Source organism: Paroedura picta, chromosome 2 (genome assembly GCF_049243985.1).
Source record: "Paroedura picta isolate Pp20150507F chromosome 2, Ppicta_v3.0, whole genome shotgun sequence".
Lineage (NCBI taxonomy): Eukaryota > Metazoa > Chordata > Lepidosauria > Squamata > Gekkonidae > Paroedura > Paroedura picta.
Window position 1 is genome coordinate 94,431,170 of NC_135370.1, and position 17,289 is coordinate 94,448,458.

Genomic DNA, 17,289 nt, shown 5'->3' on the forward strand with positions numbered 1-17,289 from the left:
ACAGCCCGTGGCGCCATGGACTAAATAATTCGTTAAGCCCCCTAGAGGTGGGCTTTATCCGTGATGAGGAAGGGTCCGGGTTGGACCCTTCCTCACGACAGACAATCAGAGGGACCAATCGGCAGGCGCAGTTGCTCCCGGACTGATGCGGCGAGAGGCGCGAAGCGCCTCTCGCAGCGTCAGACAGCCGCCCGAGGGAACCCCCAGCAGTCGCGCGAAGCGCGGCTGCTGGGGGTTCCCTCCCTGCTGGACTCACGCGCCTTCTCCCCTTTCAAAACCCCTTTTTATAAAGGGGCTTTGAAACTAGTCTTCAGATATTTATGGTCGATTATCTCCTGCATACTGCTCCTCAAACAAAACTTCTGTATCCTTTTGTTCCTCTGTTCTCAAATTCTGTCTTAAGCTTTGAAAACATGCACACAATTAAGCAATAACTAACATAACATGAGGATTGTTCCAGCTTGTGAAACTTTTCATATTTTGATGTTTATAAAACTGAAACTAGAAATTCAGAAGCTAATATTAGAAATACAGAGTAGAATGCTTCTGATTTACTGAATTGTTATTTTTTTCAATTAAATACTATGAGAGATAGAGCAAATTATAAATATTGCATGATATTTACATATCTTACACTGCTAAAGTAAGTTTAGGTTTGACAACCAGAGGACCCACAAGGACTTGTGGAGGGCATCTCATTTCCCCCTCCGTTATTTCCTCTCTCTCTTCCTTGAAATCCCCAAAGGCTCTCCCCTTTTCCTGCCTTTCTCTCCTTCCCCCTCAGTCAATTTACATTTAACTGCCCCTCTTTCTTCACCTTTCCCAACTTTCCCTCCCCCTGACAACCTCCCCTACCAGTCAAGTTGAACAATAGCAGCTGAGACTGGCCCAGGTGTTAGGCTGGAAACATGAATTCACTAGCAGCAGACACTTCACTTTCCCCTGTATCCACCCACACACATACACTATTTCCTCTTTCCTTCTACCTGGTAGCTCTGTTTCCCCGTGTCCTTCTCACAGTCTTTATATTCCAAATGAAAATTAGACTCCCTTATCACACTATTCAGTACTATTTTGTGCCAAAAAGACAGGTGTGCAAGCAAACATGCATTTATTGGATGTAAGCAATGATTATCCTAGATATTTAATATCTAAAATAACACCAAATCAAATTATGTACCTTGGCTATCTTCTTCTACCTATCTAGCCATATGTACTTTGGACTGTTTCGGCCCAAAAATATCCAAATCAAGGCTGCTTCAGACACAAATCAGCCATATACAGCCCAAATCAGGAAATGCCATAGATTTGTATGGCCGAATCACAGCCATCTGAATAATCTGAATCATGATACGGATGTTTTCAAAGCTATTTGGTCATTAAAGTCAATGGAACCATTAAAATCAATGTAATTTTTCCCATTTTCGTCTTCTCCAAGGACCTGGGGGGGGGGTTCAATTTAGCTTGAAGACTCTCTTCTCTAGTGACCCCCCAAGTTTCAAGAAGATTGGACCAGGGGGTACAATTCAAGGGGCACCCAAAATAGGGGCCCCTATCTGGCTCCACAGTATCCTATGGTGGGAATTCAGACTCCCTAATCTAGTCTCACTACATTGGAGACAATGAAGGTTGGATGGGTTCTTGAAACTTGGGGTGGGGGTCTTTACAAAAGAGGGTCTTCAAACTATATTGAAATTTTGGAGCCTCTAACTGACCCCCCCACCCCCACCTCCGGCCACTGAGAAGATGGAAATGGGAACTTTAAAAAAACAAGGAGGGAAGAGGGAGATCTCTAACATGCATATGCCGCCCACTGAAATCACACCACAGAGCAGAGAGATCTCTTCACTTCTCCAGAGAGAAGGGGATGCCTGTTTACGATTTGCTAAAGAGGGCTAGTTGAATGACCAATCAAGAGAAAGAAGTCTACCTAAAATTTATTTTAATACATATATATTTTTACAAAAGTCTGTTGCTTATGCACCCTTGCTCTGGGAACCCAAGGGGTTCGCCGTCTCCTGAAAAAAACAACGCTGGACCCGCAGGACCCTGCCAACTACCGCCCGGTGTCGCACCTAGCGTTCCTGGGCAAGGTGGTGGAAAGGGCTGCGGCGGACCAGCTCCTAGCTTTCTTGGATGAAACTTCGGCACTCGATCCATATCAGTCTGGCTTCCGCCCTGGCCACGGGGTGGAGACGGTGTTGGTCGCCCTGCTGGATGATCTCCGTCGCCAGCTGGATAGAGGCGGGTCAGCCGTGCTGGTCCTTCTGGATCTCTCGGCTGCTTTCGACACCGTGGACTATGAGATATTGGGCCACCGCCTCGCCGGTACGGGGATTCGGGGTACAGCTTTGCTTGTGCGGTCCCACAGGGCGTGGTTCTCTCCCCCACACTATTTAACATCTTCATGCGCCCTCTGGCCCAGCTGGTACGGAGTTTTGGGTTGGGCTGCCATCAGTACGCTGACAACACCCAGCTCTATCTCCTCATGGACGGCCACCCAGACTCCCCCCCGGAACCATTCGCCAGATGTTTGGAAGCGGTGACAGAATGGTTTGAGCAGAGTCGCCTGAAACTCAACCCCTCCAAGACGGAGGTCCTGTGGCCGGGAAGTAGGGGGCGGGAACAGGAAGCGCATTTACCCACCCTGTCAGGGGCGCATCTTACCATCGCGTCCCAGGCCAGAAACTTGGGTGTGACCATTGATGCCTCCCTGACTATGGAGGCGCAGGTCAGGAAAGTAGCCGGCCAGGCATTTTTCCATCTTCGCCAAGCTCGGCTACTAGCGCCCTACCTGTCCCCCGAACACCTGGCCACTGTGATCCATGCAACGGTCACCTCCAGATTAGATTTCTGTAACTCGCTCTATGCGGGTCTATCCCTGTCTCTGATCCGGAAACTCCAGCTAGTACAAAATGCAGCCGCTAGGGTCCTCACCGGCACACCTTGGAGGGCCCACATCCAGCCTGTGCTGAGGCAGCTGCACTGGTTACCAATTGCTGTCCGGATCCGGTTCAAGGTTCTGGTTCTAACCTTTAAGGCTTTACGCGGGCTGGGACCCACATACCTGAGGGACCGCCTAGTGCCCTATGCCCCCCGCAGCGCTCTGCGCTCTGCGAGTGAGAATCTTCTGGTCGTTCCCGACCCTAGGGAAGCACGCCTAGCCTCAACCAGGGCCAGGGCCTTTTCGGTCCTGGCCCCCACCTGGTGGAATGAGCTCCCGGGTGAGCTGCGGGCCCTGCGGGACCCTTCAACGTTCCGCAGGGCCTGCAAGACGGAGCTCTTCCGCCAGGTCTATGGCTGAGGCTGGGGCTGCTGGGGTACATCGACTGCTCTCCCCCGGGCTTCTTGACACCATTGACCTCCTTCTCCTCCACCCCCCCTTTTTTAGGAATGGGGGTAGGAAGGGGATCTTATTATTGTGCTGCCATGTTGTGACATTTTAAAGTCTTTTAATGGGAGTTTTAATGGGTTTTTTAAGACATTGTAACCCGCCGCGAGCCATTTGGGAGTGGCGAGAAATAAATCGAAATAATAATAATAATAATAATAATAATAATAATAATAATAATAATAATAATAATAATAATAATAATAATAATAATAATAATAATAATAATAATAAAGGTCTGAACTCCTTGACACAGTGAGATAGCCATCTTTTAAAACATATTTCTGTAACATACTAGTGAGTAATGGTGATTTTTATGTATACAGTTTTTAATTCTATCCTCTCATTCAGGGAACTACAAAAGACATTAAGGTATGTACACATGAGAAGGAAGCTTGGAGGCAGTCTAGGAACTCCTCATCCCACTGCCTTCAGTCTGTAAGATGTTAGAGTGTGGTAGATGGGCCAACTTTCTCATGCTTCTGCCTAATTGTTAGCACCTTGTAACAGTCACTGGTACTGAATAGCATGAAATAGCTTGGCCCGGCCTTGCCTGGGCCGACCGGGGAGTCACCGCTCAGAGGAAGAAGCCTTACCCGACTAAGTCCGCCAGCCAGCTTCCCCTCGGGAAAGGAGCAGGGACGGGCCATAGAAGACGCGGCCTCCCTGCTCCTTTCCCGCCCCGGGTGCCTTTACCCTGCAGGGGGGGACCCGCGGTAGGTGGGGGCCTTCTCCCGGGCCCAGGAACGGCCTCGCCACCTCGTAGACTCGGCGAGGCTGTTCCTGGGGCCAGAAGGCCCCAGGTCACGTCCAGGTAGCCGGGTGGGCGGTAGCCTTCTCCCGGCCCCGGGGACAGCCTGGCTGCGTCTGTGATGTGGCGAGCCTGCTCCTGGGGCCGGGAGAAGGCCCCAGGTCATGGCTGGGTGGGTGGGTGGCCAGCTGCCTTTTCCCGGCCCCAGGAACAGTCTCGCCGCATCATAGACGCGGTCAGGTAGCTAGCGGCCGCTGTATTTTTCTTACAGCGGGCTTAAATTCTAGTCTTAATATATGCTGCACTATTTATAATTATAATATTTTTACCTTGTGTGGCTTACAATCTCCTTTGTCAGATGAGTCCTCCATTTCTGGACAGGGATGAAAGCCTGGAAATGGTGTAAACAGATTAACTTTTTGTCTGCATGATCCTGAGAAAGAGCTCATCAAGCTATTAATGCTCCGAAGGGAAGCAATCACATGAGCAGGGAGGCTTGGCTCATCCAGGAGGTCAGACACCATGTTGCCGGCTTCATTTAGCACAGAAAGATCAATTCCAGTTCCACTGCATGCATTCTAAAATGGAGGAAAATACTGTCAATTAATATTTTATTTGTTACAGAAAACAAATAAAATCTGCCTGACATCTCAGTGAGAAATACAGGTAATATGGTAGTAAGGCAGTTAAAACACACACACACATATACAATGGTAAAAAAAAAAGGAAAAGGAAAGCTATTTAAAAATAAAAGACGTGTTGCTTTCTGTAACCGCCTCAAGGAGAGAAACAAAGTGAAGTGATTAATATAAAAGCACAACTTAGGGAGTCAACATTATAGGGAGAGGCGGGATATAAATCTAAAAATAAATAAACTATTAAAAAAGGGAGGTCAAAAGGGGTTAGAAGAAGATTTATTTTATTGATTTATTTTTTGCAACTGCGAAGGGGCCACAAACTGCCCTGCTCTCCCACCCCCCTTGACTGAACTTTCAGCGTCCAAAAGTCAGCAGGACCCAATTCAGAGTCCAGGGGCACCTTAAAGCTCAGCCAAAGTTTGCTCCAAAAGAATCAGCTACATGAAGCGGGCAGCTGAGTCAGTCTGAAGCAGCACTCCCAGCTTGTCCTGCCACTTCACACTGGCCCGGCTCCCCCATGGTGCCGCTCCCCGTACTATCGATAGGCTATGAAAGGGAGGGGGGAGGAAAAGGAAACGGCCATGATGCATGAGTGCCTAATGGGCCTGCACATTGCGTCACCTGAGTGCAGTGAAATTCGGCAGGGGGGGGGGTGGAAGCAGAGAGAGAGAGAGAGAGAGATGAAAGAACAGAGAGCGCGGAGGGGTGGGTGGGAAGGCAAAGCGGAGGGAGGTTTGACAAGGGAGAAAGAGCCGGAGAGAGACGCGCATGGATCCCGACCCCCCCACCGCGATGAGTGGCTGCCTCCATAAACTCCCCCTCAGGAGCCCCCTCCCTTTCCTCCCCTCCCCCTCATCCCCCGGTGGAGAGACTCTGCTGCTGCTGTGGCAGCAGCAGTGGCACAGAGGGGACGGGTGGGCAGGTGCACAACAGTCAGGCGGCTTGGAGGCAGCCATTGTCAGGGCTCTTCCGCCAAGAGCCACCGCCCACCGCCGCTGCCCACCGCCGGCCGCTGTCCACCACCACATGGTCTTGGTAAGCTGTGAACTTCAAGCCTTTAAATGGGTCTTCTTTGTAGATGAGGTATATGATTTCTTACTTGAAGATCTTTCTGTTGGTGAAGTAGACATTTATCCTCTCTTAAATTTACATGGAACATAGAGAAAGTACAGCATAATTCATGACATTGAATAAAAACAATAGTAACAGTGGCTTCAATTGTTGATAACAGTTTCTATAACATTTCCATATAACAATTTCCAATGACAGCATTAACTTGCTAACTATGATTCCATAGGTAGATCAGTTTGGTATTCAGTACATGGGTAAGGCCCAGTAGATGTTATTGTTTCGGTCTACTGTGCTCCAGCAGAATTCTTCTCTTTATCTCAAAAGCACTGAAGAGAACAGGCTAGGCTGTGGCCTTTGTAACTTCTCTGTGAAGAATAATATTCCTGGTACTGAGCATGGCAACAATAAAAAGGAGAACAACTTCTAGATTAGATTATCTGCTGTATATCTCTTTGCAAGAACTGGTGCATCAAAGCCACAACGATTGCAGATGACAGACCGTGGAATTAACAACCTCACTAGAGAGTATTCCCAGTACTGAGAAGAGGCATGACTTCTGCCTTGCTGCATGTCTCAATATTGATCACTTTTCTGATGCCGGTAGTCAGCTTTCTCTTGCCCAAGACTGATGTTTTGCATTCCAATCTGCAGGCATTTCTACTGATGTATCCTCAATCTGCTCTGAAAGTGATGCCTCCGGTGACCTTACCACCTTCTCTGACAACTGGCTGTTCACTTTCCAATCCTTTTGAAAGACTTGAGGGCTGGTGTGATAACTTCTATTAAACATTTATTTTAGAGGTGCCACTGAAGTGTTGGTGGGTGCAGATGGCTCTCCATGTTTTACTTTGTTTTTTTTGTTTGTTTGTTTTGTAGTCATGTACTAACTCCTCCAAACCAGTGGTCCCCAACGCCTGGTCTGGGGACCGGTACCAGTCCATGAATCAGTCAGTACCGGGCCGCAGCTCCTCCTCGTCCTCCTCCCTGGCTGCTGCCTCGGGGGCTGCCCTGCTATTCTGCCGTCGGCTCACCTCTGGTGCTCTTCAGCAGCCGCCATGGCTGGGGCTCACCCTTGGCGTGGCACTGTGCAGCTGCTGCTGGCAGCACCCACCAGCGGGCGGTGAGAAGTCAGGGGCACCAGTGGGAAAGCATGTGGAGCAGGGGTTCAGGTGACGGCGACATCCCTCGGCAAAAGACTACCCCCCCCCCCCGCTGGGCCTCAGTAAAATTGTCAAGTGTTGACTGGTCCCCGGTGATAAAAAGGTTGGGGACCACTGCTCCAAACCATGACGTTTAGCAGATTTCTATGCACTAGAACTCTGTTTCTGCTGATATCAGTGGGAGTTTTAAGACTGAATTGCTTGACACCGAAGCCCTCATTGCTGGCATAGTGCTGACTGTAGACATGGATGCAGCCATTAGATCTGCATTAAGGCTCTTTTCTCCCCCCAGTACCTTTACTTGGTTATCATGACCGTGCCTAGCTTGTTTTGTAAACTTAAGGCAATTCTCGCATGAGCCAAATTTAAGCTCCTCCTTCCAACAAAAAAGGCTATGTCTGCTTGTAGATGGAATTCTTCCCATGCAAGCAAAAATTCTTAAAAGTTGTGCAAATGTGCCATAAACATGCAGCTGCCATGTATTTTTTTTTTCATAGCGTTTACACACAGTTTGAAGAAACTGAGAATGAGAATGTCCTTTTACTGGTAGCTGCTGCAATAGTGGTTAAGCAAGAACTGAACAATGAGCACAGCCTCACTTTCATTTGAATCTTATGGTGGGCTTTTGCATGATTTATGAAGGAGCAGCCCTGTGTTCCTTTATGCCCCTAACAAATTCAAATAGGTAGCCGTGAACATGATTCATTTCCATTTAATTTTAAACAGACTCTATCAATCATTTCTAAATCAACACTGAGACATACACATGTATAAAGTGGAGCTCAAGCATAATAAAATGGGGGACCCCATAGGAAGAGGTATACTGACCTGATAATGAGGTTTATACCATTGTTTTAAGTCCCAGTCCCAAAGAATCATCTGTAACACAACAAAATAAAGACAATAAGCAAATACTGAATGATTCTGCAAACAGAATATGGACTTTTTCTGAAGTATTATTAAATAGACATACATTGGATCGATATTATTCTTCTAATTTCACTTACAATAAAGATGAAAATTTTCTACTGCAGTAGAATCATAGAATCATAGAGTTGGAAGGGACCTCATAGGACATGTAGTCCAACCACATCCAGCCAGTGCTGAGGCAGCTGCACTGGTTGCCAATTGCTGCCCGGATCCGGTTCAAGGTTTTGGTTTTAACCTTCAAGGCGAGTTGGGACCCACATACCTGAGGGACTGCCTATCGCCCTATGCCCCCCGCAGTTCTGCGGGAGAAAATCTGTTGGTCATTCCCGGTCCTAGGGAGGCACGCCTGGCCTCGACCTGGGCCAGGGCCTTTTCAGTCCTGGCCCCTGCCTGGTGGAATGAGCTCCCGGGAGAGCTGCGGGCCCTGCGGGATCTTCCATCGTTCCGCAGGGCCTGCAAGACGGAGCTCTTCCGCCAGGTTTATGGTTGAGACCAAGGCTAACATCTACGCCCCCCCCCCCGGGACCTCGGATTGGGGATGGGTACCATCAGTATCCCCTCTCCGCCTGCTAGTAGGGGGAGGGAGAAGTTGATTAGCCAATCTTGCCATGTTAGCTTGCTAACTAATAATTGTTGGATTGTAATTGTTGTTAATGGATTTTGATGGATTTTATGGGGGTTTTATAATGTTGTCACCCGCCACGAGCCGCAAGGGAGTGGCGGGCAATAAATCGAATAATAATAATAATAATAATAATAATAATAATAATAATAATAATAATAATAATAATAATAACAATAACAATAACAACAACAACAACAACAACAACAACCCCCTGCACTTTCACAATCCTATTGCTCATCCACTGTTACCTGTCACCTTCTTGAATCTTCACAGAATCAACCACTCCGTCAGATGGCTATCCAGCCTCTGTTTAAAAATTCCCAAAGATGGAGAACCCACCACCTCCCGAGGAAGCCTGTTCCACTGATAAACCGCTCTATCAGAAACTTTTTCCACATTATTAGACGGAATTACTTTTGAATTAATTTCATCCCATTGGTTATGGTCCATCCCTCTGGGGCAAGAGAGAACAACTCTGCTCCATCCTCTATATCAGTAGTCCCCAACCTTTTTATCACCAGGGACTGGTCAACGCTTGACAATTTTACTGAGGCCTGGGGGGGGAGTGGTCTACTAGAGCAGTGGTCCCCAATCCCCGGTCCGGGGACCGGTACCGGTCCGTGGATCAGTCGGTACCGGGCCGCGGCACCTCCTCCTCCCCGGCTGCTGCCTCAGGGGCTGCCCTGCCACTCTGCCACTGTCTCACCTTTGGTGCTCTTCAGCAGCTGCCATTGCTGGGGCTCCCCCTCGGCGTGGCACTACGCAGCTGCTGCTGGCAGCACCCCCCAACGGGTGGCCGGAAGTCAGGGGCGCTGGCGGAAAAGCAAGTGGAGCAGGGGCTCAGGTGGCGGCAGCGAAGTCCCTTGGCAAAAGACTACCCCCCCTCAGGCCTCAGTAAAATTATCAAGCATTGACCGGTCCCCGATGATAAAAAGGTTGGGGATCACTGTACTAGAGCAGTGGTCCCCAACCTTTTTATCACCGGGGACCACTCAACCCTTGACAATTTTACTGAGGCTCGGTGGGAGGGAGTAGTTTACTCCTCTACTCTCAACCACTGCCCTAATGCTCTCTGATCGCTATGGTAATGTTTAAACATCCCTTCAAAATAAGATACAGACACGCCACAACAATGAACATAAGGAACATTTTATTTTCATGGAAATTTTAACTCATGACAATGACAAATCAATGGGAACCCTGAGCTTGTTTCTCTGCAACGAGATAGTCCCATCTGGGAGTGATGGAAGATAATAACACCCGAAGTGTGTTGTAAAGGGCCGGGGGGGGGGGAAGGCGTCCTTCCCGGCCCACCTCCAATCAGTCAATGGACCACATGTGGTCCGCAGCCCACAGGTTGGGGATCGTTATACTAGAGGACCCATCATTGGATGGCGCAAGAGGGGCGGGCTTAGCTGGCAGCCAATATGACATGGCTCCTCTGATTGGGCAAATGGACTAGTAGGACGGGGGAGCAAGATGGCCTCTGTTTCTTTTCACTGTGGTCGCTGAAGGCAGCAGGCAGAAACCTCGTTGCCGTGGAGTTGTGTGGGCTGCCCTGGGAATAAGGCGCTCCTGGACATGAGATGAGGGAGTCCTAGTCAGAGCAGGAATGGGAAAAGCAGCTTTGTGACTTGGACTTCTGCAAAGTTGGGTCGACGTTGGTGACCTGAAGCACCTAACTTCTTATACAGAGCCGTGACCCGGTACTGGTCTTTGGACCCGGGGTTGGGGATCATTGCTCTATATGGCACCTTTTAAAATACTTGAAGATGTCTATCAGATCCCCTCTCAGTTGTCTCCTCTCCAGGTTATACAGACAAAGCTTACCCAACCTTTCCTCATATGTCTTGGTCTCCAAACCCCTCACCATCTTTGTTGCCCTCCTCTGGACACGCTCCAGTTTGTCTACATCCCTCTTCAACTGTAGTGCCCAAAACTGAACACAGTACTCCAAGTGAGGCCAAATCGGAGCAGAATAAAATGGTACCATCACCTCCCATGATCTGGACACGATATTCTATTTGATACAACCCAAAATACTAAATTCAGTATCTAAAATTGCATACCAACTGAATTTTAATTTAAAATAAAGCATATCACATCACTATCGCTTCTAATGCCATTGACCTACTATAGTAATCGGCATAATGAAAAAGTGCATTGAATTGTTACTTTCTGAGCTTTTAACTCTCCGCTATAAGGGCTTTAGCCAAGGGCCATTCCGCACTCGTTCAAAATAGCACAATGGTTACAAATTGAAATCGCTACTGTTTTGCTGTTATGCACAACGTCGTTGACAATCTGCAACACTCCTGAAACCAATTCGCAAAAAGCGCTTCGTTGTAGCGTTTTCAGGGAAATCCCAAAAAGTGGATTCACCCTCTGGAAAGCGCTACACTCTTGCAACCAATCTGCAACACTAGCGGGAAAGTTCTGTGCGTTACCATTGTTGCGGTTTCTGCAAAGTCCCTCCCCCTAGCTCACTCCTCTGATCTTCTGGCGAAGCAGTTGCTTTTTTTTTTTTTCTTGGAGCAAGCAGAGATCAACGCACCGGCGAGCCTCCGTTTACTCAACAAGGCTTCCCTGGCTGCAGTCCCTCCCCAGAGCTGTTTTAAGTCACCAAGCACGAAACAACACACAGCGGCACCCGGATCGCCCTCCCCCCACCAGTCCACAGCCTAAAAAAAGTTGCGGACCACTGCCCTAGATAGTAGGATCTCAGAAATTATGAAATGGAATTGGCTCTTGGGTGCTTAAATACATAGATACAACCTTTCTCTTTCATTTTATATAAATTCTGAAGCTTCTTTGCTGAAGCAGCATTGGAAGTTAGTTTGGACCAGCCATTCATCACTACACTCTTTATTCATTGATAGAATGGCAAAATTACTGGTCCTGATCCAGCACTGTATAGGGACCTTATTAATGGGTCTTCAGCAGCGGATCTCAACCGCTCTGAGTTGGTGACCCCAACTGCGGCAGCGGGGTCAGTATGTGCATGCACACGGGTAGTGTACATGTGCGTGTTCGAGTGTGTGCGTGAATGCGCACGTGCAGGCACACAACAGTTGGGTGGCACGGAGGCAGCCATCGCCCTGGCTATTTTGCTAGCGGCCGCCGCCACCTCCCACCGCGGCAGCAACCAACCTGGCCCCAGAAGGAGCCAGGTGACCCCAAATGGGGTCCCAACCCACAGGTTGAGAACCACTGGTCTATAGACTGTCTTTCTGTTGACAAATACCCTGAGGCAGTACTGATCAGTCCAGTGAGGTGTATGTTTCGTTTTTTTCTTTGATTTTTTTGTCGGCAGTTCTCAGGTCAAGTGAATGGTGGCCAATTTTTTGGTTGTCTGTGACGTTAAAGAGATCAGTGCTGAGCTTACCGATAGGGCTCTCAATCTCTTTTCTCCAACCGAACCTAGAAAATTTGTTATACATGTTGCTAGTTCCTCTCCATGGCTGGCCTGTGAAAGCAGAGTCCTAAGTGGGGCTGCACAGATGCCATGAAGATGAACACAAAGTTGGCATAGCTCTAGATACTGTGGTGTACCAGCACTTAGTTGCCATCCCACATCCGGGTCTTAGATGCTCGCTTAAGTTGTCCTATATACAGCTACTCAGAGATGGCATGAACTTTTGTTACCTAGTATAAATCACACTCATTCATGGAAGACATTTTATAAACTGGTCTACAAATTATGCCTAGAAATAGTGTTGTTTGCTAAAGGATATTTTAATTGGTTGAAATCAGATACTCAAATTTCCTAGTTATGGTCATGCAGCTACCTGGAATCAGATGGATTTTCCAAAAGAAAACAATTACAAAGAATAAAACTTTAAGAAATAATATTAACATGTAGAAACCTAGTAATAATCTCAGAGATAATGCAAAATACATTTATACAAAACACATTTAAAGTTACTTTACTTCAATATTTTCCAGCTTTAAAAACTATCAATACTTTATATTATTGATTTTAAAAAAATGATTTGTACTCCCTCACAGCATATGTTAGATACTGGTTAAGCACTATCTCACTAAATAAGTATTTCTATGGCAACCCAGCACAGAAATGACCAAACAAAGATACTAATACCATAACAACATAATTCAGAAATAAATATTCTTTTGTAACATCATTGATTTGAGGGAGAACCTTTTTTTGTCCAACAAGAACTGTTTTCTCATTAGCACAAATCTGAAAGCTGGTACTTTTCTACAAACGAAAAGTTTGGCATCTGTAGTTTTTTAATTGTTCCGAGTTACAAATGTATAATACTGGGTTCCCTCCCTCCCTCACTGACTTGTATGATTTCCCTTTCCACATGCACATCGAACAACAATTCCACTAAATATGGAAAACTTATGTCTGTCCCTTGTTGTGGAGAAAGCAGCTTGGAATGTGAACAGCAATGAATAAGCATTGAATGGTGGAAGGCTTAAAAGCATCCCATTCCAGGCTTTCTGTGATCCTGCTGGTTTTAAAATACATTTTTTCCAGACAGGTAGAAATCTGGTCTGAACTTGCTGAGACTGAGAAGGAAAAAGATTTTGGGGTAGTAGAGGATAACTCAATGAAAGTATCAACCCAGTGTGCTGCAGCAGTGAAAAAGGCAAACTCTGTGTCAGGGACTATTAGGAAAGAGATTCAGAATAAAATAGTTGATATTGTAATGACCCTGTATAGATCTATGATGGGGCTTCACTTGGAACACTGTGTACAGTTCTGGCTATTGTATCTCAGAAAGGATATTGCAGAGATGGAAAAAGGGCAGAGGAGGGCAACAACGATGATTAGGAGTTAGAGCACCTTTCCTATAAGGGAAGGCTAAATAGTTTTGGACTTTTCAGTTTCAAAAAAACACAACATAGGGAGAACATGATAAAGGTATATAAATTTCTGTATGGGGTGGAGAGAATTGACAACAAACATTTTCTTTCCAAAATACTAGAAGGCATCTAATGAAACTGATGGGTAGTACATTCAAGATGGACAAAAGGAAACAGTACTTTATAGAGAGTGATTAAAATTTAGAATTTGCAGTCAGAGGATGCAGTGACAGCCACAGGAATAACCAGCTTTAAAAGGCGATTAAACAGTTTCATGGAGGATAAGTCTATCAAGGCCACTAGCCTTGGTGGCTGAGGGGCATCTACACATCCTAGAGCCAGCAGGTAACATCAGGGGAAGGCCTCAGCCTCTAATCTGGAGAACCTGATCCCCCACGTGGAACAAACAACATGGCCATGAACACAATTATGTGTATTATAAGGCTGACTCTGTAGATCTGGGGAGGCAGCTGAAGTGAACGTTGGCACAAGTGGTTTTCTTTTCAATCCTGTCTGTCAGGGGAAGAGGAGCGACTTGGGAGCTGAAAGTAATAGAAGTAAATTGCTGGCTATGTTGGTGGTACGAGCTGGTAGGATTTGGATTCTGAGACCCCGGGATAGGCTTTCTAGAAGGCCTGCTAACACAGAATGGGTTTCACTTATCCAAGCTGGGGAAGAACGTGGGGAGATTCATCAGGTGAGCTTTAAACTGAAGCCACAAGAAGAAGAATGTACTGAACAAATGGATTCTAATGTAGGAGAGCAAATAGCAATGGAGAACGAGTTAAATAGGAGGGTAAGAGGCTTCAGAGGCCTATATGCCAACACCCGAAGCATGGGCAATAAAATGGAAGAGCTCAAGCTTATCATGCAGACAGAGATATATGATTTAGTAGGCATTACAGAGACTTGGTGGAATGATTCCCATGAATGGAATGCAGTAGTGGATGGATATGATTTATTCAAAAAACCCAGAAAATGCTGAAGAGGAGATAAATGGTAAAGGTAAAAGTATCCTCTGTGCAAGCACTGGGTCATGTCTGACTCTTGGGGTGACACCCTCTAGCCTTTTCATGGTAGACTCAATACAGAGTGGTTTGCCAGTGCCTTCCCTAGTCATTACCGTTTACCCCCCCCCCCAGCGAGCTGGGTACTCATTTTACCAACCTCGGAAGGATGGAAGGCTGCTGGGATTGAACCAGCTTCATGGGCAGAGCTTCAGACAGCATGTCTGCTGCCTTACCACTCTGTGCCACAAGAGGCTCTGAAGAGGAGGGAGAGTAGCACTATATGCAAGGAGAGGGCTTACCTGTCAACAAAAGACTGACACTTTGTATCTGGATGGAGATAAGGGAGGAAAAAAACAAAGAGTATAGTGGTTGGCATCTGCTGCAGATTGCCTGACCAGGGTGAAGATATGGATGCTGCCTACCTTGAGCAGTTTGATAGAATATCCAGGTATCAGGACATTGTAATTATGGGTGACTTCAATTTCCCTGATGTGTGCTGTTGCCAAAAATACACTTATGCATGTGTCCTGTGATAGAGGGGAATTTGCTTAGCAAGAGGTAGTAACGTAGCAAAATGATTACAAATGATTATACGCTTAAGAATTCAAGGCAGACACAAATAGTTATAGTAACTATAGTAACTATAGTATATTTATTTGGGGGAAAATAACAAAATAGGCAAAAATATATCTAGCACACTAGCAATCAGGCAGATAGAGAATAATAGAGTGAGAAAAGAAGTTTCAATATAATTACCAGTCTTGAGGAGCAGAGAGGCAGATAAAGCAGCAACACAACCAGCGTGCAGGGTTTCTGAATTGAACTAAATCAGCAGTCCCAAGGTGGCTTTGTGAAGCCACAATTGATATAAGTTTTGGGGGAGGGGGCCACCCAGGTGAGCACATGATGGAATTTTCCATGGAGCACGATGTTGGGCAATGTCCTAGAATCATAGAGTTGGAAGGGACCTCCTGGCTCATCTAGTCCAACCCTCTGCATTATGCACAACCTGCTCATCCACAGTAACCTGCCACTCCCCTGAATCTTCACAGAATCAGCATTTCCGTCAGATAGCTATCCAGCCTCTGTTTAAAAATTTCCAAAGAGGAGAACCCACCACTTCCCAAAGAAGCCTGTTCCACTGAGAAACTCCTCTGTCAGGAACTTCTTCCGAAAGTTGATGGAATTTCTTTTGAATTAATTTCATCCCATTGGATCTGGTCTGTCCCACCGGGGCAAGAAAGAACAATTCGGCTCCAACCTGTATATGGCAGCCTTTTAAGTACCTGAAGATGGCTATGAGATGCTCTTTCAGCTATCTCCTCTCCAGGCTAAACAGACCAAGCTCCCCCAACCTTTCCTCATACACCCTGGCCAGGTCCGGAGATGGGTGTTGATGGGCTTAGACAAATATTGTTGTTGTTGTGGTTGTTGTTATTTTTATTATTTAATTTAAGTTTATGAGTCTAAGAAATTGAACCATCATGTCTCAATAGGTCTAGCTGCTAAGGTTGGGGAAGAGATTTCCTTCTAGCAGAGGGGCCAAGCATGAGTCATAGGTGTGAGACAAAGGAGTTTGCCCAGGAGAACCTGGACAAACAGCTTTCTGCCAGGCTACTGAATCAGCAATACAATTGAGTGGGGGAGAAGGTGGAGAGCAATACATGTTTCAGGCGGTTTCTTTCATTCCTAACCTGTAATGAAGGACAAGCTGAAGAAGGGGGTTTCCAAGATGGAGTCAGGCCCAGCATTGTCTTGTCAGGTTTTTAACAGTGTCTGGATTTGGCATAAGCCTAAACTATGAACAGTGGTACTGGTTTGGAAGACAGTGTGTCATTCTGTGGGGCAGGGTCCTGCCATACGTAACAGTGCTGGGAAACAAACTTGGCTAAGCATCTAGAGTTGTCCAACTTTCTGACCTGCCTGGACAACAATTTTATTTATCAAATGGTAGAAGAACCTAATAGAGACTCAGCCAAAATTGACTTAATGCTGACCAACAGGGGAGAGCTGGTGGATGGAGTGAAGGATGAGGAGACCCTGATAGGGTATGACCATGTTCTCCAAGGAAGTTTGTAGTTAGAAATGTATGTTAGATTTTCATAGGGTGCACTTAAACTCAGAGACATGATGAGAGTCATCCAGTGGGCAAGTATTTAAAAACAACATGAATGAACCTTAAAAATTCCATATCTAAACTGACAGAAATATAGAACTCTTCAGTAACAAAATGCACAGCATTGTATGTGCCACTTATATACCAGTTATAAAGCATTTTAAAATAACTTTTTATAGATTTGAAAACTGTCAAAGATAATATTTAAATATACAGCAGTAAGCACCTCCTCAGAATAACTTTCATTATTAATGAGGATTTTATTGGAGTACTAGAAATTAAGCCCGCTGTTATGCAAATACAGCGGGCGCTAGGTGGGGCACTCAGGTGTAAAGGGAGAGCTTACCGGCAGGGCAGGCTCCTGAAGCGGAGCGGAGGACGTTCGTGGGGCGGCGTAGAAAGACAACGACGTTTGAGGCTTGTCTCGGTGGGGCCGGGCGGCGGCAGTGGCTCCCCCCTGGCGGCGGCCATCCATCCATGGGGGCGAGGCTGGCCAGTGGTCCCCGGGAGGGGTGAAGGAAGGCTGGGCGTTGTTGGGTGGGGGGGTTGAAAGGGCGAGGGGGATGGGGACAGGTATGCAGTGGAATCGGCGCTGGGGTGGTAGAGCCGTGGGGCGGGGAAGGGGGGCGGCTACGTCGGACATGAAGCAGGCATGCGCGGGCCTCGGCGCATGCCTGGTTTAGTGAATGTTTTTGGTGGTGGCTGGGCAGGTCGCGCTGTGGCTGCGCGTGGCGGCGTTAGGCAGGAGGCGGGCCGGGGCGCGA

At 46.9% G+C, this 17,289-nt stretch overlaps 1 protein-coding gene across 2 annotated transcripts in view; it reads right to left on the reverse strand.

Annotated features, from left to right (window-relative positions):
• Window positions 1-17,289, reverse strand: part of PDE3B (phosphodiesterase 3B) — a 76,391-nt gene that overhangs the window by 46,958 nt on the left and 12,144 nt on the right. For both annotated transcript variants that reach the window (XM_077321696.1, XM_077321695.1), the window contains exons 2-3: window positions 7,840-7,890; window positions 4,472-4,720 (exon numbers count right to left, since the gene is read on the reverse strand). In XM_077321696.1, the coding sequence (XP_077177811.1) occupies window positions 4,472-4,720; window positions 7,840-7,890 (300 nt within the window). The remainder of the gene's footprint in view (window positions 1-4,471; window positions 4,721-7,839; window positions 7,891-17,289) is intronic.